The sequence below is a fragment of the Jaculus jaculus genome, chromosome 9 (assembly GCF_020740685.1).
Source record: "Jaculus jaculus isolate mJacJac1 chromosome 9, mJacJac1.mat.Y.cur, whole genome shotgun sequence".
NCBI classification, from domain to species: domain Eukaryota; kingdom Metazoa; phylum Chordata; class Mammalia; order Rodentia; family Dipodidae; genus Jaculus; species Jaculus jaculus.
The window spans coordinates 131,334,482-131,358,446 of record NC_059110.1 but is presented as its reverse complement, the minus strand read 5'-3'; the positions used below and the strand labels follow the sequence as shown (position 1 = coordinate 131,358,446).

General features: G+C 38.1%; 1 protein-coding gene across 8 annotated transcripts in view; it reads left to right on the top strand.

The window, feature by feature from the left end:
* Positions 1-1,727: 1,727 nt before the first annotated feature.
* Positions 1,728-23,965, top strand: part of Cep112 (centrosomal protein 112) — a 471,814-nt gene continuing 449,576 nt past the window's right edge. For 7 of the 8 annotated variants that reach the window (XM_045157990.1, XM_045157993.1, XM_045157994.1 and 4 more), the window contains exons 1-4: positions 1,728-1,810; positions 8,370-8,483; positions 12,957-13,147; positions 15,986-16,158. In XM_045157990.1, coding sequence (XP_045013925.1) covers positions 8,378-8,483; positions 12,957-13,147; positions 15,986-16,158 — 470 coding nt within the window. In that variant the 5' untranslated portion in view covers positions 1,728-1,810; positions 8,370-8,377. Of the gene's footprint in view, positions 1,811-8,367; positions 8,484-12,956; positions 13,148-15,985; positions 16,159-23,965 lie in introns of those variants that run through there. The other variant, XM_045157996.1, reaches the window with a different exon arrangement.

Below are 23,965 nucleotides of genomic sequence, written 5' to 3'. Positions count from 1 at the left end.
ATTTTTCTGCTTTCGTTTTGTAGACACCTCTTGTGAAATTCTTTTTATGTTCTTTCACTGCTCTGGTCATACATCTTTATTTTTAATGCCTCAAAAGAACATATAGTTATTGATACAATATGATTTGAAATACGTATGTAGCACAGAATGGCGAATTCAAGCAAATGAACATAAATATAACCTCGTGTACTTTTGTGATGAGAACACTAAAACAATATATGTTTAGGGGGATGTTCAGAAAACAATGCATCACTATTAACTACGGACACTTGACGTTTTTTCTTCCTACCTGAAAATGTGTATCCTTTGATTACTAGGCTGCATCTTGTAGGTATGTAAAACGTCTTCATTGACTCCTCACATACCTACAATTGCATACATAGGTTTTGCATTCTAGTGTCAGTGAAAATGATTCGGATTGTGTGGCTCATTCTGTAGTTATGTGTTCAAATGTGTTCTTGCAAACTAAATATATTTAAAAGCATTCTGTACCCTTTCTTTCCTTAGCATCATTAGTCTCTGAAACAATGCAGAACTGTTGGTGTTTACTTGCAGTGAGAGAGATTTGAAAGTGCACCTTGAAAGAGTATGACTTCCTCTGGAAGCCTTGGAAGTAGAGGTATAAATGAACAACTCTTGTATTTTCTTTATGGAAAATTGAAAAGACATTTCAAGCTGTGCTTAATGTTAGGTTTGGCATCACATTGAGTGCATTGCAAAGACTCTTCAGAAGGAATCCTGTTGCGAACTTAGATGAAAAACAGTGGTAAACTGAATTTCATTTAAGCGAGTGTTTTTACAATTTAAATTTTGTTTCTCGCTGGTATGTAAAAATATATAGTTCAGAGCTTCCGGAAATGTAAGAAACGATCAAAGCCCACCACAACACAGCAGTGCAGACATGCAGACTGCCCTGAGGTCCATGAGACTTCCTGTGAAGAGCAAAAGTACGTTTTCTGCTTGATGTTGCTATTCTTTACAGAACTGGTTAAACACAAAGCCTTTTTATTTCAGGATCTTCACAATTTGGGTTAGCTTTTTCACACTTCTGGTAGTTCTAGGTAGAAACAGAAAAAAGGAAGGAAGGAAAAAAGCGGGGGGGGGGGAAATTAGCTACACTGGCTGTCTACATAACGGACCCACTTTTCTGTGAACATTGTCCTGAAATTCCATTTAAAAAATAAATTCCCCGCCTCGCCCCCACCGGCTGCTGAGGACTTTCACTGCTCATACCTTACCGACCATGCTCACTCAATGAGTTTCACCATACAATCCAAAACCAAAAAGAAACAAAAGAAGAGAAAAAAAAACACACTCTCTGAAAGTATCAGCGACCAGCCAGCCATCCAGTCATCCGAGAAGACTCCGCGGAGAAACGGCGGCGGGGCGGCCGGCTGTGGGGGGGTGGGGGGGGGCGCGCGGCCCGGTTACCATGGCAACGGCGCTTCGGACGCTCCCCGCCCGAAAGGACGGACGCTCGGGAGTCGGCGCCTCGCGCCGGCTGCTGCCTCGCAACCTCCTCGGGGAGCGTCGTCGGCATGACAACCGGCAGCCTGAGGGCGGGAAAACGAGGAGGCGGAAATTCCCGGCCGCCGCCTCCCCCGCCCCGCCCGAGCAGCCGCAGCCGGCCGGGTTGGCGGTACTCGCTCGCAGCGCCCGAGCGTCGCCCAGGCAACGCGGAGGGGCGGGGCATGGGAACCCGTGGCCCCGCCCCCTGCCGGCCGGGCGGCGGCGACGCAGCGGCCCGCACGGATTTGAAACCGTTTGGCTGTGACGGCGGGGCGGCGGCGGCCGAGCGGAGGGGCGCCAGGTTCTCTCTCTCTCTCTCTCTCTTTTTTTTTTACTTATTTGGGTCCCAGGTTCCCCGTGGAATTTCGTGCGGGTTCGCTCGGGGGCGGCGGCGTGGCCGGCAGGCCCGGGATGGAGGGACCCCGGGGGCTCCGGGCCTGGCGCGTCGGGGCGCGCGCCCCCCACCCCAGGGCTCCGGATGCAGGCCGCGGGGGGCCCCGGGCGCAGGGCGGCCCGGCCCGGCCTGGGAGAGTTCTAAGGCAACTCTGATCCGCGAGGGGCGTCCACCGTGGTGAGGTCGGGGCTCGCGTGGGTGACGAGGCGTCTGTGGGCCAGGACGAGGTAGGAGGGTGCAAGTGGGGGGCCCTGGCGGTAGGCCGCGCGGGCCGTCCCCCCCCGCATCCCGCCCGCGAGGAGGAAGTGACCACCAGGAAGCCGGGCCGCTGCGCTGGTCGCACCGCCCTCAGCTCTGCGGAACTGTTGATTTGAGAGCTCCTTCGTGGACAGCCCTGAAGGACAACCACCCGCTTGGAACGCCTCCCCCACGCCCCCCTGCCCAGCATCCTGTTGGGACACATGCACGGTTTCTGAGTTTTGTCTTTTAAACTGACCCAGAGAACAAAGTAGATAACGAAAACAGCGTTTATTCTGATCACGGTGCTGGTATTTTTATTGTTTCTGTTTATGACTCAAAAGTGGGTGAAAGTAACGAAAAGAGACAAAAGGTCAGTGCGCCTCTCCGCAGGGGTTAGTCCCCAGCAGAAGTGGACAGGGAGATCATGTGTGCACGGTGTTCAGGTCCAGCCCACTTCCTGTGGGACCCTGGGTCCGGTACTGTGCGTCACTGAACTCTAGCCTTCACAGTGTCAAATGGCAGTGGAAGCCGTGCCTCTCCCAAGAAGACACACAGGGAAACATTCCCAGCTCCCCACAGCTGCCCCTGCCTCCATCCGGGAGGGCGCCTGTCAAAACGTCCCAATTGTAACTCAAATAAAAATGTGCACCTCTAACCCTTTTTGGTTTGTTGATATTTCAAGTCTTCTTTACGAACACAATATATTTTAAGAAATGATTTAATGGAACAAGATGCATTTTGCGTAACTTTAGGGAACATGCTTAGCCAAGTGCATGAGCTATGCAAAGTGTATCCTTGGCTTGGCCGTTGTGCGCCACCCCCCCCCTCCACTTTTCAAGGCCAGTTAATATTTGTGGCTTGCTGGTTTTGCTGACTGCTATGGAGCCTAAGCACCTTGAGAAGGTCTTAGCCCATTTTGTAGCTGATTGCAAAGAAATGTGTCTGAAAAAAGACCATGCCAGTAAGTTTAATAAGAGACACAACTCAAATATAGAATCTAAATAAATGCAAGAGCCATCCAGTTGACTTCTTTTGTCTTTTGAAAGTACTTTGTAGTAGTCATTCTAATTTCTATCAATAGTAAACATAAGTAGTGGACATTACATATACTTTAAACCAGAGATGTAGCATTACTTTTTAGTTTTTATAATTTCAGTCTGCAGTTCTGATAACTAGCATAAAACTTCCTGAATTGCTGGATATAATCTATGGGCACAACCCAATTTGTGTAACAAGAATTCCTTGAAAAATTTAAAATGTTCATTTATTTTGTCTTTTCCATTGAGTTTGTTGGAGAATAAATAAGGGATAAGGAGAAATAGATATTTAGCTTTTACTAAAATCTCTCTGATTCTATTTTGTTTTTTTAATGTGCATTTGACTATTGCATGTCTTTATAGCAATTTAGATTGCCTTTCTATTTTTCAAAAATTCCCTTTATATTAGTTGGAGATATTTCTGATTTATATGTAAATGACTGAGTAGTCAGATATAATGGATGTGAGAGCTAGGGATTTCACAATTTTAATCTGGGCTTTGCTTAATTTTATGATTTTAGTGAGTCATTTAACTGTTAAGTTTTAGTCTCTCTGATATTAAATACTAACATTTCCTGCCAATTTCAAAGGATTTATTAAGAATTAGTGATTATGAGGAACCTTTTTGCTTTGGCTATAGTTAACAATACACTTAGACTTTTTTTTTTTTTTTTTTTTTTAGTACATGGACAGTTTGTCTAAGCCTGGTAGTACATCTAGGGCAGAGTGCTTAAAGTTCTGGGCTTATGTGTCTCCAACGGTTTATCCATTTGAATAGTTGTTATTCAACTTTCTAGTCTAATGTTCAGTACTGATATTATAGCATTCTTTAACCAAGTACATAACTAATGGAATATATTGTAGGAATAGAAAATAGAAAACCAACCAAGATGGCTTTATCTTAGTGCTCCAAAGTAAAGCTTACTAACCTGCACTTTCCATAGTTGAGCTTGGCTCGGTGTCTCCCCACTAGAAGAGAAACGGCAGTTGTGTTGAGGGAGCCAGGCATGAAACAGACTGTGCATGACACAAGACTCCTTCCTGTACAGGAGCTGAAAGCAGGCTCCTGTCACATGGTGTGACTGACATTGTTAGGTTGGTTTGCAGTAGAGCTTGAAGAGCGCAAGGTGATGCGATTTCCTCTCTAACATTTTTTAACCTTATGTTACTTTTGTCTCTTTGTGGATTCAAGAGCCTGTTGACTTGTGAAGAATTTGCTGCCCTCTTAAGAGCTTGCTGACATTGTTCTTGTGAAATTTCTTGCACATCTGACTATTATGGAAGAAACAATAAAATTATACCATGAGAAAATTAAAGGTCTTTACTTAAAATCAAAAAAAAAAAAAAAAGAAAATGAAACCAACCAAACACAACTTTACCCCAACTAATCAGAAAGCCAGATTATCAGAAAATGCTTACATTTAAATAAATTTAATTAATCTACATATTTTGTGTGGTTATGGGAATTGAACCCAGAGCCTTATTTATGTTAGGCAAGAATTCTACTACAGAGCTATATCATCAGCCCTGAGTAAAGTTTTTCTTTGATCAAGTCTTAAATTTGAATACATATTTCTTACACAGAAGGCAGCAATTCTTTTTCAAGTAGACTGTCAGGAGGCAGGTCATGAGACTTGGCAGTCATGTGAGTCAGTGGTGGTGAGAAGAGAAAAGCTGGTAGAATATTTGTTGATGTGTTAGTTTTTGGACATTTAGAGAATGTAAGCCTTGAAATGCCCAGCATGAAAGATGGTTTAGACAAAGTGCCATCAAGTGGAATATAATGTAGGTAGATTAGGTGTATGGGGAAAGTCATGAATTTTCTTTTGGGCACGTATATGTATGTAACACATAGGATATTACTAAATAGGTCCAGGAGGATGTTGTACATATGAGTTTACTGTTGCGAAGAAAGAATGAGTTAGAAAATAAAATTTAAGAGTAGATGGCTGGAAAATGATCAAAGTCCTAGTACTGAATGTGATTGCTCAGGGTGAATGTGAAATGTTATTGAAAGGAGATGGAGGAAAAAATATTGGAGAATCTTGATGTAATAGTGGCAGGAGAACCAAGAGCCTTCAAGAAGCTTAGAAGGAGGAAATGATATGAGAAGCACCAGGGGAGAGAGGTACAAACAGAACAACTGATGTCAAAGATGAGTTTCTTGAGTAGTGAGGTGTGAGACGTGTAGGATTCTGGGAGATGTCAGCTATCATAAACTCAAGACAGCTGTTTGGATTGACAACATGGGTCATAGGTGAACTCTGAGAGGGCTTTGGTAGCATGATAGGGAAGAAGTGGTCATTCCCAGGAAGGTAATGAAATGAAGAAAAGAGTGGACTGGAAAATGGAAGGCTAGAAATAGAATGAGGGCTGGCAAAATTAGGGAAGGGATTTTGAGGGAGAGATAATCAATAATCGGTAGTAGGAGATGTTGATCTTTGAAGAGTTGCTACTGCTTCTGATATAGTAGAAGAGGAGGTAAGATTGCCTTCTCTAAGTTGGGAGGTAGAAGGAGTCCATAGATGTCTTGCCTCTTACTTTTCATGAACCAAGAGACATTTAGAATTGAGAGAAGCACTGGAATCATTTAAGTGGTTTTATTACACATGGAAAAAGTTTTCAAAGCTGCTTTGAGAAGTAGGAAATAGAAAGACTCCTGAGTGTTCCCACAATATTGGTGGAAGGGATATGACTCCAAGGTACTGCAATCTTTCTTCTGGAGCCCCTTGATTAGGGGATGAATGGTGTTCAAGAGATTGCAGCCTTGCTTAGTAGAAGGAGAAGCCCAGGAAGAATAAGGGTAGAAGGGAATAGGCTAACAGGTTAGGGTGCTCTTAGTTGGAGGCGTTTCTTGTAGGTGATAGGAACAGGAAGTAAGGTATATTCAGATGGTTGGAGCTGACACTGGTGCTGTTGGGGTTGAGATTGGAAGCAGTAGTTGGGCAGCATGGATGTCTGTCAGTGCTTTTCCTCCTGGGCAAGGTGAGGTGGAGGACATGAACAACTCAAGAGAGCTGGGTACTTAAAAGAGCCAGTGAGAGAGTGAGAGCCAGTGAGAGGCAGGACAGAGAGAGTTTTCTATATGTTACTAATGATAAAATATTGGATACCATGGTAAATATTAGAAACAGGTTTAGCAGCAAAAGGACAGCTGTGGAACAAGACGGATTTTGAGGCCAGAACAGAGCTTTCCCCAAATACATACGTTGTCAATTGAACACATAACAAATAAAGTAGTAGATGTTATGTAAGTATAGTCCAGCTCTTTGCCCAGCGAGATATTCACAGTTGACATGAACATGCAAAATACGGATTTGCTTCCATGGTGGTTCTAAATTCTGTCAGATTGGCGACTAGATTGGCTATCACACCGTCCGTCCAGCACTTTGCCTTGTTTGTTGTCTCCATTTTAGCTGTTCTCAGGTGCCCGTTGTGGTTTTGCATGGTGAGTTTAGTTCACATTTCCTTAGAGACTAATGACATTGGACATTGTTCTCACGAGTCTACTCACTATTATTTGTATTTCTCTCTTGGTAAAAGGATTCAGTTTTAGAATATAATTTTAATTTCCATATAATTGCTGTACATAGTATGCCATTTTAAATATGTATACAGTCTGTGAAAATCATATCTGAGGAATTTGTGTGACCATCATCATATATGTTTACCATCATTTCTTTGTGTTGGAACTTTCAAAATTATCTCTCCCATTCAATTTGAAACACACAATTATTGTCAAAAGGGTTAATTTTTTGCTATTATTTTTATTGAGTTATTTGTTTTCTCATGGTAAAATGTTGTGACTTAGTCATGTGTTCTTTCTTATTCTTTTGTTCCACGCTAAGGGTTGAACCCAGGGTTCTCACACAAGTTCTTTACCACTGAGCTATATTTATTCCCAGCCCACCCATGTACCATGGACTAATTGTGATGAGAAGTCAAGCTTGCAAACTTTTCTCTCAGTTTCTGGTTTATGTTCTTAATCCCTTGAGTCTTTTTTTTTTTTTAAATTTTATTTATTTATTTATTTGAGAGCGACAGACACAGAGAGAAAGACAGGTAGAGGGAGAGAGAGAGAATGGGCGCGCCAGGGCTTCCAGCCACTGCAAACGAACTCCAGACGCGTGCGCCCCCTTGTGCATCTGGCTAACGTGGGTCCTGGGGAACCGAGCCTCGAACCGGGGTCCTTAGGCTTCACAGGCAAGCGCTGAACCACTAAGCCATCTCTCCAGCCCTCCCTTGAGTCTTTTACATATCACATTATTAATTTTGTTTTGTCTGTCTTCCTTTGGGTTTTATTTACTACTGCATATCAGTTTATTCTTTTTTAAAAAACATTTTTATTTGCAGAGAGAGAGAGAGAGAGAGAGAGAGAGAGAGAGAGAGAGAGAGAGACACAAAGAAAGAAATGTGAGCATCTGGGCCTCTTAGCACTGCAAAACATCTCCAAGTACATGCATTACTTTGTGCATCTGACTTTACATGGTACTGGGAAATAGAACCTGGGCCACCATACTTTGCAAGCAAGAGCCCTTAACCACTGCATCATCTTTCCAGCCCCCCATTTATTCTTTTATGGATGATGCTGTTAATGTTGCATATAGGAAATCTTCTTCTTAACAAATGAATATTTTTTGCTTTGTTTTAGACTTTTACATTTTACACTTAAGTCCAGTATCCATTTGGAGCTAATTTTTATGTATAATAGGAAGTTTAATTTTAATTTTTTTGCACCTGTACGTCCAGTTGTAAAACCTTTTATTTCTCTGTGAATTATGCCTTGGTTGAAAATAGGTTGTCCATATTTGTGTTGGCCTGTTCTGGGTACTCTGGCTGGTTCCATTGATGTACTTACCTTTCTTCCATACCACAGTGTCTTGACACTGTAGTTCTGTTGTGCACCTTCAAATCAGGTAATGCAAGTCCTTCACTTTTTTTTTTTCCCCAAAATTGTTTCTGCTGCTCTGTTTTTTTTTTTTTTCACCACCTCGCATAATTTTAGAATAAGCCTGTCTGTATCCACATGGAATACAGCTGGGTTTTGGTTGGAATTGCATTGTCGAGACGTCAATTTATGGAGAATTGGAATTGTACCGATGAATTTTCTTTCATGTCTTTAATCACAGTCTTGTTGTTTGGGATTTTATCATACATGTACTTACTGCTTAATTTTAAATAATTTACAGACAGTGTTATGGAAATGGGAAGTGAAGAAGAAAAGTGGGAGAAGTTGGATGCGGAATTTGATCACTTTGTAGTGGACATGAAGCCTTTTGTTCTCAGGCTACCCCACAGGTCAGGTAAGATTGCCTGGGATGGAGAGAGAGAGAGAGTTTTGTGGAAGTATCTTACTGTGTAGTCCCTAGATGGCCTGAGACACACTATGTATGCAGTTCTAACTCATGGCAGTTCTCCTGTCTCAGCCTTTCTAGTGCTGGGATTACACATGTGTACCACCATACTCATATGAAAGTAGATATTTAAGATTAGATTTTTGGGGGAATGGGCTGGGAATAGGAGGGGTAATAGTAATTGACAAAAATAATGCTATTTTAAAATGCCAGGATAAATGATACCTAAATCTCTGCATGACAACTAAAAGAAATTAAAAAATAAACAGATTTAATCTAATCAAACCAGTAAACTATCAAAATAGAAAGAAAGCTGAAATTCTTTAGTAACAATTTTAACCATTGACACAGAATTGTTTACTTTGAGCCCTTCAAAGCTAAGTAAAAATTTACTGACAGATGCTTCTAAGCTGTGGGAATATTTCACTGTGATGCACCTTTCTTATATGCTTACAGCTCTTTAACTTTAGCTGCTACTATTTTTTCTTCATATTTTTCCTGTCTTATTGAAAATGTCATCTGTTTTTGAGTCTACCATTCACTTACTCTCTGATACTTTAATCAGTCTGTAGATTTTCATGCATATTGCCTTTAATTCTTATTCTATCATTTGATTTTGAAATGAAAATCTTGGTAGAAACTTTTAAGATAATGTAAGGTATTAGGAATTGGTTAAGATCTCAGGGTTCAGGGATATAGTGGTTTGAATGTAAATGTGTGTCTCCCATAGTATGAGGTATTTTTGATTAAGATTAAGCTCCCTACTTAGTCTTTAGGTGGCAGAGCCTGCTGGAGGAGGTATGTCACTGGGGAGGGGGGTGGATCTTGAATCCAGCCCTTAGTTGTGTGGAGAGCCAGCTTGAGCTCTGGTTGTTGGTTCTGCCCCTCTGCTGCCAATATATGAAGTGAGCCAGTTTTCTCCACCATGATCATGCTTCCCCTAGAATCTGTAAGCCTGAAATAAACACTTTCCTCACATAAGCTGCTTCTGGTTGGGTGTTTGTCCCAGCAGCATGAACATAACTGCAGCAAGGAAGATCCCCTACATCGCGGTAGGTACATTGTTGGCTTTGAAGGTAAGTCTAATTTGGTAGCCATTAAACAGGTGTGTAGTGGGGTCAAGAAACTATAGTTGTTATCTATTCTAAATTCCTGTTACCATGTGATATCTGAGTGGACTTTATGTTTAAAGTGAGGGGTTGACTCAATGTTTGGTGTTTACTTCAGAATGCTACATTGAGAGTAGATATATAAAATATGTATTCTGTGGTCAAACATTGTTCCAGAGCCTGCAGCCTTACCTTGTCCAGGGTAGCTTGACATATCCTTCCTTTGGCTCATTTTCTTCTACTCTTCTCTTGCCTCATTGTTGCACCTTAAACTTTTTTATTGTTCTTCTGCTATTCTTCAGATCCAACACCTTCACATCTCATAGGTTATTCATGATTATTTCAATTAGTTTTTAATGATATTTCTAACTCACATCATCTTCTGATGTTTAGTACATATGTGTGTTTGTGTGTGTATACATGTGGAGGCTAGCAGACAACCTTGGGTATTGTCTACCTTTTTTGAAACTGGGTCTCTTGTTGGCCTGGAGCTCATGAACTAGGCTAGACTGGCTGACTCTTGTGCTCCAGCCATCCTGTCTTCACCTCCACAGCATGAAGATTACAAGTGTGTCACCATGCCTGGTATTTTTATGTGAGTGCTGGATCTACTCAGCTCCTTATGTTTGTGAGGCAAGCATGTTACCAATTGATCTTTCTTCCCAGTCCTATGATACTGTTTTTCCAAAATAGCATATCAAAATAATGGGTTTCATTTTGGTGTTTTCATAAATGATATGAGAATTCTACATACGTTGATTATACTTAGTACCTTTATTATCCTCTCTGTCTCCCCTTCCCTCTCTCATTGTGTCCCTTTCTTTTCTATAGTAGTTTTCTATAATACTTAAAAAATATTTTATTTATTTATTTGAGAGAAACTAACAGAGAGAGAGAGAGAGAAAAACACAGAGAGAGAGAGAGAGAGAGACAGAGAATATGAGTGTACCAGTGCCTTTAGCCACTAAAAATGAACTCTAGACACATGTACCACCTTGTGCATTTGGCTCTACATGGGTATTGGGGAATTGAACTGGGTCCCTTAGGCTTTGCTGTTAAGCAACTTAAGTGCTAAGCCATCTCCCCACCTCCCCGTAACACCTTTAAAAAATAGTCCTCTTAAAAAAGTTCTGGATTCTGAGGGATGGGAAGATAGGTCACTGGTTAAAGGTCCTTGCTTGCAAACCCTGTTGACCTGAGTTCAATTCCTCAGCCATCTATATAAGCTGGATGCAAAAAGGCATAAACATTTGGTATTTATTAGTGATGGCAAGAGGCCTCGGTACATATGCATGTGCACACACACATACATACACAAAAATTAATCAACCAATAAGTAAAAATTTAAAAATCTGGATTTTTGCATATGAGAGCAAATACGTATTATTTGATTATTTGACTCCGGCTTACTTTGCGCATTGTGGAGGTTTCCAATTATGTCCATTTACCTATAAATTGCATGACATTGGTATTCATGGCTGAATGAAATTGTAGCATCTGTATGTGCTATGTTTTCCTTATCCATTTGTCCATTGATGGGAACAAAAATGGATTCCAGAACTTGGATAATTAGTTTTTTTCTTAGATCTGCTGACTGGGAGAAATTTACATTAAAATTTCCCATATAAATATATCTCAAATCAAACCATTACTATATTTTATCTTCTTTTAAAGTGGATTTTGTTATGTAGAAATGATTATAATCTTTGGTTCATGACAAATTATCAGTATTGGAACACCATGGCCCTTTTTAATTAGCAATGAATGTGTAGAAACTTATATGCCATGTAAGAACTAGAAATTCTTACTAACTTACCTCCTTTTATAGCTAAGTACTATTTTTGACAATCTCTTTAAGTACACAACTGAATTCTTTTATCAATTTTTTTTTTTTTTTTTTTTTTGAGGCAGAGTCTCCCTCTAGCTCAAGCTGATCTGGAACTCACTGCCATAGCCTTAGACTGACTTCAGACTCACAGAAATCTTTCTATCTTAGTCTCCCACATGCCAGGACTATAGGTTTGAACTGCCACACCAGGATAACAGATTGAATCTTTCCATTAACCAAGTTGTACAAAATTCTGGACAGTAGAATACAGTATAAACTTCTTTTTGCTAGAGGACAGGAGGAAAACACATACTTCCAAAAACTACTAAGTTTATTGGTTTCACTTTTATGTTTTAATTCTTTTTGTACAAAGTCTACAATATTTCCATAGATTTGTTTGGTGTTCACACAGTTTTCAAAACATATTTTTAGAGGCATACCTTTGATATCTGTAGTGAAATTTATAAAATGGTATATTCAGTCTTAATTTTTTTGCAGAAAGCAATAAATGAATATAACCTTTAAAAATGAAGAGATTAGAATGGATTTAAACTGATAAAACTTAATATCAGAGTAGTTTTCATGAGACCCAAAACAATTTGTCATGGCAAGATAATATACTTAATGGATCATTATATGTGGATTATACTGTGGTATATTTTTTAGGCAAAATTTAAAAGGATAACTATTTTATGAAATTACAAGTAAGTAGCACTCAATTATTTTCAGAGATGTTAAAAGAAAACCTGACATCAATCAGAAACAAATCTCTTGAAATTGTTGGCTTTAATAGGTGAAATGTTTGGATTTAATTTTAGAGTTAGTGTAAAATTCTGAGTAAATCACATTGATCTATTTGTCTCTTTCTGGATTATAGCCAAGAGCTACAGACAGATATTTCAGTATATCTGGAGTTATTTTACAAAATCAAAATTGTAGAAAATCTCATCTCACAACTTTAGTTGATGGTAATCTCTAATTTCTTATTTTTCAAATTTAATTTAATTTTTTCATTGGCATATGGGCATCTAGGTATTACTCAATTAGGCCACAGATTGCATTTTTGTAAAAATATCTATTTGCATTCATCTTGTCCAACTGCAATTAACTATCAAAGTTAAATTCCAGAGATTTAATTTTTGTGAATATACCATATTTATCTTGCCCATTTGTAATTCCCTAACAAAGTTAAATTCTAGACGGGGAGTCTACGATAGCTCGTGTTCCAGCCCCAGGTCTCGTTGCTGCACAGCCTTGCCATTGCTTCTGTGTAGTCTGCTCGTGCTGTTTTGATTCAATGGTCAGCCGAAGTACTTAAGCCAAAGCAAACATGGCCTAGAAAGTGTCAAGTATTTACCCTTGGGCCCTTTTCAGAAGTTTGGTGATCCTTGTTTCTTTATTAAAGCAGGTACTTTTATAGGCCTTTGTAATAGATGTTTTATTTCTTGAGATCACAGGCTTCTCATAGCTTATATGTGTTTATAGAACGACAGAGGTGTGCTCTTTGGATTAGGAAGCTGTGTGAACCTTCGGGGACAGGCGCAGGACTCATGGGCAGGAAGAATCGGAACCTGTATGCAAAACTGCTGCTACATATGCTGAAGCGAGGCACGCTTGAAGGACCCTTTACACACCGTCCTGAGCCAGGGACACTAAAGACTTTACCATCCTACATGGTAGGTACCCTTATCCTTAGGGTATTAGTTTTATTTCCTTAAAGGTGAGTGTACTTTGTCATCCTTTTTCAGAATTGTAATATTATTAAATTATATGTGCAAAAAACACATTAGGTGAAATGTCTCTGATTGATTTTTTTCCACTTTCAGTAAAACAGGTATTCCTTTCCTTGAATTATTCACTTATATTCTGCAATATATCTAAAAAACAAAATTAATTTTAATTATTATTTTGTACTAATTTTGTACTAATTTCAACCAATTATGTAATAACTGCATTTTGAGAATTTCACTAAGTTCTAGTTTATGGAGCTCATATACATTATTTTAAAATTTGTGAGACTCAGACTGAAGGACTTTTCTATTCCAATGATAATAGTAAATTTAAGTTTAAAAATGATTTTCTTGCCGGGTGTGGTGGCGCACACCTTTAATCCGAGCATTTGGGAGGCAGAGGGAGGAGGATCGCCATGAGTTTGAGGCCACCCTGAGACTCCATAGTGAATTTCAGGTCAGTCTGGGCTAGAGTGAGACCCTACCTGGAAAAAACAAAAACCAAAAAATAATAAAATAAAAATGATTTTCTATACTTCATTTTATTATTATCAACTTTGTTATCAGGCAGTTGTGATTATGGCTGGTTGATGAATTATCACTGTCTTGTTCCTTATAAACATGAAGTGTACCTTGGTTTGTGTGGGATATGAATATTTGAGAAATCTGGCTGGAGCAATAACTATAGTTACTGCTATACGAACTACAGCACGATTCTTATGTAATGCATTGTAAAACTTATCTATGTTTAATTAGTCTACTTAACACAGACTTTAGTCACATGGCATGTTTTATACTCAAGTATAATTGCTGTTGGTGGCAGAATGCCAGAAGTTTTAATGTTATTATCCACTGTATATTAAAGCAATGCCACTCATTTTGCTAAAGTTAAGAACCTTAGTACTGGGAATTGTAATTAGTTGACTTTGTATTTAATTAAACATTAGAAAGGCTACAGTAATCCTCCCACTATCTATGGGGCATATATTCCAAGTTATTCCTTATGCTGGATGCCTGGAACAGCAGATAGCACGGAATCCTCTGTTAGTTTGTTTTTGTTTTTTCGAGGTAGGGTTTCTCTCTAGCCCAGGCTGACCTGGAATTCACTATGTAGTCTTAGGGTGGCCTCAAACTCACATGATGATCCTCCTACCTCTGCCTTTTGAGTGCTGGGATTAAAGGCATGTACCAGCATGCCCAGCTCAATTTGTTTGTTTGTTTTTGTTTTGAAGCACTGAATCCTTTTTACTATACTGGTAATTGAGGCAGCTAATAAATGACTAATGGACCCATATCATATGCTATGTATATACAGCTGGTAGGATGTGATGGAACAGGGGCCGTGAAAGTTTAGCACACTTCTCAGAACAATACCAGTTTAAAATTTACGGTTTATTTCTTGATTTTTTTCATTTAATAGGACAGGCCATGGTTGACTATAGTTCACTAAAACCATGGAAAGATAAGTGTTGGGTAAACATTTAATATTTCATTTGAAAAGAAATTTTTCTGCATTTCTGATCTGGGACAAAGTATTATATGTCACACTTCTCTCTGGAGAATAGACATTTGAAGCATCCTGTGTAAGATTGGGTAAACTGTACAAGTGTCCATTCAGCAAAGTGTTCTTAGTAAATATACCATGAAGCCTGGCTCATTTCACTTAATGACTAAAGTAAAACATTCTTTTTGCTTTTTTTTTTTTTGGTTTTCGAGATAGGGTCTTGCTCTAGCCCAGGCTGACCTGGCATTCTCTATGTAGTCTCAGGGTGGCCTCAAACTCACGTTGATCCTCCTACCTCTGCATCTCGAGTGCTGGGATTAAAGTCTTGGGCCACCATGTCCGGCTATAAAGTAAAACATTCTATGAAGCCCATTCACATGTCATGATATTACATATGTCATAGGTTCCATTCACAATCTATGTCATAGAGTCATAGGGAAGGACTTTATTTTACAAATAATAACAATGAGAAGGCCTGCAAGCTTATCTTGGGCATGAAAGGGAGTTCATAGTACGCCAGAAGTAAATCTTAGCCCTCTTTCTCTGTATTTCCTTCCTCATCAAGAGATTCTTTCTTATTTCTTTCTGTATTTATTATTTGTTTAATTAATTTGTGTGTGTGTGTGTGTGTGTGTGTGTGTGTGTGCGCGTGTGCGCGCACGTGTGCAGTGGCACACAGGGCCTCTTGTCAGCATAAATGAATGCCAGATGCTTACGCCACTTTGTGCACTGAGCTTACACGCATGAGAGGTTTGGCAATTGAACCCAGGCCAGCAGGCTTTGCAGACAAGCAGTGTTAATCACTGAGCAATATTTCCAGCTCTCATAAAGGTATTTCTTAATATTAGTTTTTGATGTGTAGTGATTTTGTTTTCTCCACCTATTGATTTTGTGTATGTATATGTGTATATGTGCAGAGAAGTTCATGCTCACAGAAAGAAATAGCATAGCACATAATTTTAAAAGTTTTCCACTTAACCCTCTATAAAGCTGACATCACTTCAAAGAAGTAATTATTCTCAGATTTATCTGTTATGTAATTTTCTATTTATTATTTTATAGTAGAACATCATTGAAATATAAATGGATTTTATGTATTTTACGCCTGTTTTATTGTTTCATAATTTATTATGTGCTAAATGATACTTATGTGTTTGTATGTAATTGAATTAAATTGAGTATTTGAAACACTATTATTAAACTTGAAGGTTGATGGAAATTTTAAGTGTTTCTTTATAGTACATTTTGAAAGCATGATTTCTCTAATTTTTAAAAATCAGTCCATCTATTTTGATGAACCAAATCCAGCACGAGCAAAAGGTTCAAGCCCAGAGAGGTTACCTGACTGGGTGATGGGTGAGCTGGGGACAAGCGAACCAAGAACAAGTGAATCGTGGAGACTTTCTTCTGGAGAAGATAACACGTTGGTGCTATCATCAACCGATGCCCACAGGTATGCTGTAAAAGTGGGTTTTTCGTCATGTATTCTGTCTTTCGAACTGGCTTAAACATTGAACTTTACTCTTTTTAAAAAAATATATTTTATTTTTATTTATTTATTTGAGAGAGAGAGACAGACAGACAAAGAGAAAATGTTTATGCCAGGGCCTCTAGCCACTGCAAACAAACTATAGATGTATGCGCCACCTTGTGCATCTGGCTTATATGGGTCCTGAGGAATCGAACTTTGGTCTTTTGGCTTTGCAGGCAAATGCCTTAAGTGCTAAGCCATATCTCCAGCCCAAACTTACTCTTTTTAATGATAAATTAATTTTCCTTATAACTTTGCTAAATTTTAGGGCTCTGATGTTAATAATCAGTTTTCTTTTTCATTTACTATGTATTTAAGATTACTTTTTATTTATAGCTATATTTTTGTTGGCTTTTTGTGGTAAGGTCTTGTTCTAGCCCAGGCTGACCTGGAATTCACTGTGTAGTTTCAGGGTGGCCTGGAACTCATGGCAATCCACCTACCTCTGCCTCCCAAGTGCTGGTATTAAAGGTGTGTGCCACTATGCCTGGCTCTTATTTTTAGCTACTTTTATGGATGTAGTTTTACTTTATGTTTACATATAAAACAATTCTGTATTTTCTTTTATGACAGCATTAAGAACAATATCAATATGACTTCGACAGAATATAGCACTGAACATCCATGTTTAATCTTTTGCTTGAATATCTGTTCTTTTCCTCATTTATCACTCTTCGTTTTTGTTTAATGAAATAAGAATATAAACTGAAACTTCATTAAACTGTGTTTTATTAGAATATTAATCTTAAGTAGGAGTTTTAGTACAAATAAAAATAAACTATATTTCCAAAACATATCATATAAGATTGTTATTGTTGAAATATAATTTTTGGCCTATGAGAGGGATGGATGTACATTTGGTCTTTTATTCAAGTTTGGTTTTCTTATTGGCATTGTTTTCTGAAATGTTAAAACATCAAAAGGTGTCAATCAACATGTATCATAGTTAATACTTACTCCACACCATTCTCTTGGTTACTTTAATTTTAGAGCTTTTTGTTAATAGTTTAATCTTTCATGTTCAATAGAGTTTCTTTAGTTTATTTCTCATCAGCTGTGGAAATATTCTTAGTAATTTGAAATGGCTCCATTACAGATATAATCTGGTTATATGTCTTTCTGATTACGATTTTATGTGTATTTTCCACCTGCTGTGGCTGAGGTGATATCTAGCCTGTGTTCATGCCATATTTTCCCCTGCCATCATGAAGCTTCCCATCAAAACTATAAACCAAGATAAAAAACTTTTACTCATCAGCTGCTTTTGGTTGGGTGCCTTTTCCCAGCGCTGAGAAGGTAACTACAACAGAAAGTTGGTACCGGAGGAGTGGAGTTGTTTCTGTTAGAAACCTGACTCTGTGGGTTTTGGTCTCTTTTTTTTTTTTTTTCTTTTTTTGGTTTTTCAAGGTAGGGTCTCACTCTAACCCAGGCTGACCTGGAATTCACTATGGAGTCTCAGGGTAGCCTTGAACTCATGGCAATCCTCCTACCTCTGCCTCCCGAGTGCTGGGATTAAAGGCTTATGCTACCACGCCCAGCTTTTCGGTTTTGGTCTCTTAAAACTAATTTGTGGAAGGATTTTAATCATTGGCTGCCTAAGAGGTGCCTTGAAGTGCTGAAGGCAGAGCTTGATAAAACATTTTGGTCAGAGTTGAAAGACCTAAATGCAATAAGAACTATGACTGTAAAAGTTTGGCTTATGATGGGGAAGAAAAGCTTTATTTAGGTTGGACTAGAGACAGTTTGTGTGAGAAGCTAGCTGTGCTCTTCCCATGTCATGAAAGTTTGAGCAGTGTTAAATTTAAACTGGTATAAGCAGAAGGATGTTGCACAGAAAGAGATGAAAGCTTCATGCTAGAGACAATACTTTTCTCTGATCATCTGCTTTTGGTTGGGTGCCGTATCCCAGCAATGAGCAGGTAACTACAACAATAGGAAAGAACACATGAATACATGAAAGAGTCCATGAAATATTTTCATTAGAAAGGAGAGACAAATTAGAATGAGGAGCACAGAAAGAAGAGGCAGCAGCAAGGACATATTCTGAAGAGTAAAAAGAAATGAATAGATGAGTCCATTGGAGATGGTGTTAATTATTTACTATTATGCACATAAAGAGTTAAAAATAAAAAGTGGTGTAATTATATAGAATCTTGTTAGCCTTGTAGCAGGTAAATGGAAATAGAAAGAGATTGTTCTGTACAAAGAAAAATGCCACTCTTAGTTTGACTGTGAAATCTAGCCATTGTTTGCTGAAATATTAAGAATTCATATCATGGCTGTTAGTATAGCTCAGTTGGTAGAGTACTTGCCTAGTAGTCATCGGCCCTCAGCACTGCATAAACCATACACGGCAGTGCACAGCTATAAGCCTAACATTCAGTGTGGTCCTAGGCTACCTAGTGAGTTTGAGATCAGCCTAGGCTATCTGAGACGCCTCCTCCCCCTCACACTTCGAAAGAGTTAATAGCTAAATTTTGAGTTCCTTTCTAGATGTAGTGATATAACCAACCTGAAGTTTTTGGTATAAAGGTGAACCAAAGTTATGAAATTGTCTTTGAGGCTTAGAACAGAGATTGAAAATTAGTAATCTTTCTAGACTGAATGAATTATGTGGGTATATTCATTTTATTTAACTTGTACAATGTCTTAAAGATACTCTGAAGGAGTTACAATAGGAAATTTTCATATCAAAATTCAGTTTTCTGTCTCATCTTATAAATCTGGAAACAGTAATCTTTCCAGAACACAGCCATAGGAAGTATTTGGTCACTCTGTTACTAGAGTATGCTGACACTCAACTTGGTGTCATGTACATTTATCATTGGGCATGGATTTTTAAAATAGTGTTAAAATGGAAAGGGAGTGTTTTTATTTTCTTATTATATCAGAAAAGGAAAGAAGAAAAAGATAAAGAGGGATGATGACATGCTTCACGAAGGAAAGAGTCATTATGTGTTGGAAGAAGATTAGAAGCTGACAGCATAATCACTTGTTACCTGTCTAAGTCATTTAGACTTTTGTTTCCCAATTATTGTTAGAGATGAGTAGAGGAGAGGGTAAAGTACATGAGTCACGTGATCACTGGGCATGAAAGTGCACACCAAGGCTGGGGTATGTGTAAGAGAAAGATTCAGGATAGGAAATAGATGAAATACAAGAAGTCCATGAAATGCAACAGAGGACAAAGTTTGAGAGAAAAGAGTGAAGCTATTCTTTATTATGGTCATTTATTTTTCTGGAAAATAAAACCATAGAAAAATCCTCACATTAAAAATTTTATTTCTCTTTGTTGGGTGCTATATTATTTTTATCATTGCTTTGACAAAATAGCTGACTAAAACAATTCATTTCAGCTCAAAGTTTGAAGGGAAGAGACATTAGTTTATCTTGGTGGGGAAGGCAGGGTGACAGGAGCATGAGTCACCTCGTCATTCGTAGCCATCAGAGAGATGAATGTTAGTGTCCTGTCCCCAGATTCACAGCCTTACAGAACCTTTGCCTGACATCCAGGCATTTTAGGTGACTTTATGTTTATATTTGTACTATTCCATGGTCTCTGTTGTATTGGCCACATGTGCAAAGATTTAACATCTTTTGTGTTAGATTCTAATTTCAGGAGATAGGCAAGGTGTTTTTACTTTTGCACTATGTTTTCTGCTGTCTGTATCAGGTGGAAATATGTTAGGAATTCTATAAGTATTTTATATTTGGTGAGTATACATTTCTATTTATGAATAGACTGTGTTAGGTATTGCTATATATTCATTTTAATTGATACAAAGATTCTTTCAGACATGTTATATTGTGGCAGAAGGACTAGTCTAGAAGTATTTTTTTTTTTGACTTTTAGAAAGGACAGATTTTTAGAAAATGGTAGAGGTACTGTGGATATAAGCTATAGACATGCCTGGCACATACTGTGAGGAAAGATGATGAAGGAGCTGTAAGGGACATCCCCAAATCTCTTTCTGTTCAAAAGTCAGTAATACCAATGGTCAGTCAGAGCTGCAAAAACAAAGCTTTGCAGTGTATCTTGTGTTCCTTTTAAGTTTAATAACATGCTTTAAGAATTTTAGTTTGATACAACTTTTAATCCACATGTATATTACTTAATGGATATGGAAGTTTATATCCATAAAGACATTTAAAAACAAAACTAACACTTCTTTTAGCTGACATCCCTAAAATTAACTTGGAGGACAAATCCATGGTGTGTGATATCAGGTCACATGTGGTAATGGCTCTGCTTCCACATTTCCTCCTCAGAGTTGCTCACAGTGGCCATACTGTGCTAATGAAGAAGTTACTATCTGTTCATGGTGACCTCATACGTCTAATAACTTCCATAAAAAATTGTTTTTTAAAGGCTTAAGAGGCTTATAATACTTGACACATGTATGTTTTATAGTGAATAATTTATTGTTACTTAGAACTGAAGTTTAATGCTGCCTCATAAATTTTACAACCACTTCAACTTGTCCTTTGAAAAACCTCTTTAATCTTAAAAGATTTTCCCCCTTAGTGTTTCTTTTTTGATCACTTTATAAAATCCTGCTTTACTTAGACCTTTTTTGTATGTGAAGCATTTCTAATGGCATTTTAGATTATGCTGTTTGTGCCGTAGCCTTTTTATATTATTAAAGATGCAGTGTTCTTTTGAAGCCTTTTTGTTAGGACTTCCTATTCAGTAGAGATGGCACCTTTCCGTCACCTTTATTCTTCCTGTAGGATATGGTAGCAGCCTTGTTCCACATTCCCTAGAAGTATTATGAGGTCATATTCTATCTGTCATATTATTGTGCTTTCCTTTTGTCCACTAAATATGCATCATACATTATTATACTTAGCATTTCACACTAGAAAGCTTCAATAGGCAGCTGTGCCTGTTCTGATTCACTGTTTGCTTTCCTTTTTCATATTTCTTATGTTGTTAATATTATTCATGTTTTATTTTAGAAGAACCACTGATCCAAATTGCATTGATATTTTAATTCTGTTATTACTTTTTATGTTTAATATGTGGCTCATTTATTGACAATGAAATACATTAGTTGTATTTGACTTTGGGTTATGACTGTGTAGAGTGTTTCTGGGTATGCATATCCTTAGAACTCACCCATGTAGAGTTGGGTTAATTTCAGTTAATAATCATGGGCTGTGTTAATGCGCATCACCTTTCTGGTCAGACTTCAGCTACATAATCATGAGATTTGATAAGGACCAGAAGGAAGGTGGTCTTTAAGGTGGCCCCAAAGGCCCTTTTCCTGGTGTTCTTTGGATAGTCTCCCCTATGGGTATGGACAGATTCTGTGACTTGCTTCTCACCAATGAATATGGCAATGGTGATGAGATGTCACTCTTGAGATTACACCGTGTTGCATAAACCTCCATCTGGACTGCAGACTTGCTCCAAGTCTTGCTGTCATTCCCTTTGATGACTTTGAAGAAGCAGTTTCCATGAATCATGTAGCCAAGGGAACTGAATGCTGCTGACAGCCATGGAAACAGGGAAGTGCATCTTTCCCTGGCTGAGTCTCAGATGAGAACCCAGCTGTGGACAAGTCATGATTGTAGCCCTATGAGGTTCTTAGCTCAGCGGTGCAAGACTCCCTGTCTACAGAAACTATGAGAAAAGATACGCATCTTATGTAATACTGCTCAGCTAATAACAATCTGTTATCAAGAGCAGATGAATGTAATGTTTAACTCATTTTATAAAATTATGTAGTCAATGTTCAAACATACTTCTAAAAACCTCAGTGTAGACATATGTAGAGTGAAAACTCACTAAGTTTTTCTCTGAGTTCTCTTTCCCTACTTTACTCATCAAAGGTAGTAATCCATCCACAATTTGGTACTTGTTATTTTCTAATAGGTACACATGTAATTAAAAATTATAAATTATACTATCTTCACTATTCTATGACTTTCTCTTTTTTTATTTAAGTCTTAAACTTTTGTCACATAGTCTGTTCAGTCTTTTTACATGAAGATAATCATTATCTGTATTGTGCATGCACTCTAATCTGTCTCTACCATTTTAAGTGCTTTATTGTTATGAGGAATGCCTTAGTTAAACCCCAATATTCATCATCACATGCCTTGTATTAAAATGTAACTGGAGTTCATTTTAATCGTATACGATGAGATGACATACATGGAGACAACTACATTGGAAAGGAGAGTTTATTACTCAGTTACTATAAGGAAGGAGGGAGTGACATGGCATAGCATGCAGATACACATGGGGAAGCCAAAGTATTGATCAGGGAAAACAGGAGAAAACCTTTATTGTTTTGTCTATAGTGATGAGAAGTTGTCAGGTGGGGATGTTCTCCATTGGTTATAATGAAAAACACAGATTTTGGTGGTTGAGGTTGAATATATATACATATATACATATATACACATACATACACCCAAAGACAGAGATACCATGGATGTAAGCATCTTTTAGTTTGATCCAGGACTTAATGATACCAGTTTGTCAGTTACAATACCTAGATTGGTCTTTACACACTTGCATATGCTTTGGATTATAATGAATTCCTGGAGGGTGGATTGTTCTCTTGGTGAGTTGATTAAATATCTTGTTGGATGATGTATGGTCTACCAAGTATATAGAACCTTTTATATGCTAAGATACATAAAGTTAAAAGATATATAGAAATGAAACTTCCCATTTATGAGTGTATTTTAAAGAAGTTCCAGGGATACATATGTGCATACGTGTATGGGAGTTCTGCTTGTCTTTTTTGTGAGTGAGACTTGCCTGGAGGATAGAGGTAAAAATATTCTTTTTGTATATGCATGTGTGTTGTGTTTAATAATCAAAACTTATTTTTTGATAAACACTGCCAAATTGCCTTGTAAAATATCACCTTATTAAGTTGTTTGGCCAGGTGTGGTGGTACATGTCTTTAACCCCAGCATTGGGAGACAGAGTTAGGAGGATTGCTATGAGTTTGAGGCCACCCTGAGATTACATAGTGAATTCCAGTTCATCCTGAGCTAGAGCAAAACCCTACCTTGAAAAAACAAACAAACAAACAAACAAACAAAAACAAAATCAAAAAAACACACCAAAACTCCAAGATGTTTTGTATACAAATTGTTAACATTAGTGATAAAAATTAGTAAATTTAACTACATAACAAATATATGTACATATGTAGAAAATCTATGTATGGATTAAAATATAGGATTAAGAAATCTCAATAAGGGGCTGGAGAGATGGCTTAGTGGTTAAGGTGTTTGCCTGCAAAACCAGAGGACCCTAATTCCATTTCCCATTTTCCACATAAGCCAGATGCACAAGGTGGCACATGCGCCTGCAGTTTGTTTGCAGCAGCTGAAGACCCTGATGTGCCCATTCTCTCACATAAGTAAAATAAATATTTTAAAAATACTTATTTTAGAAAATATTTAATTTAATTTATTTATTTGAGGGAGAGAGAGAGAGAGAGAATGGGCATGCCAGGGCCTCCATCCCTGTAAATGAACTCCAGATGCATGTGCCCCCTTGTGCATATGGCTTATGTGGGTTGTAGGGAATCAAACCAAAGTCCTTTAGCTTTGCAAGGAAGCATCTTAACCTCTAAGCCATCTCTCCAGCCCCGTGAAATAATTATTATTATTTTTAAATCCCAACAAGCATCCTAAATTTTGTAGATTCTACTTGTGCTTTTAATTTGTTGAGGCAGCAAGGCCACACGAGGTAAGCTGT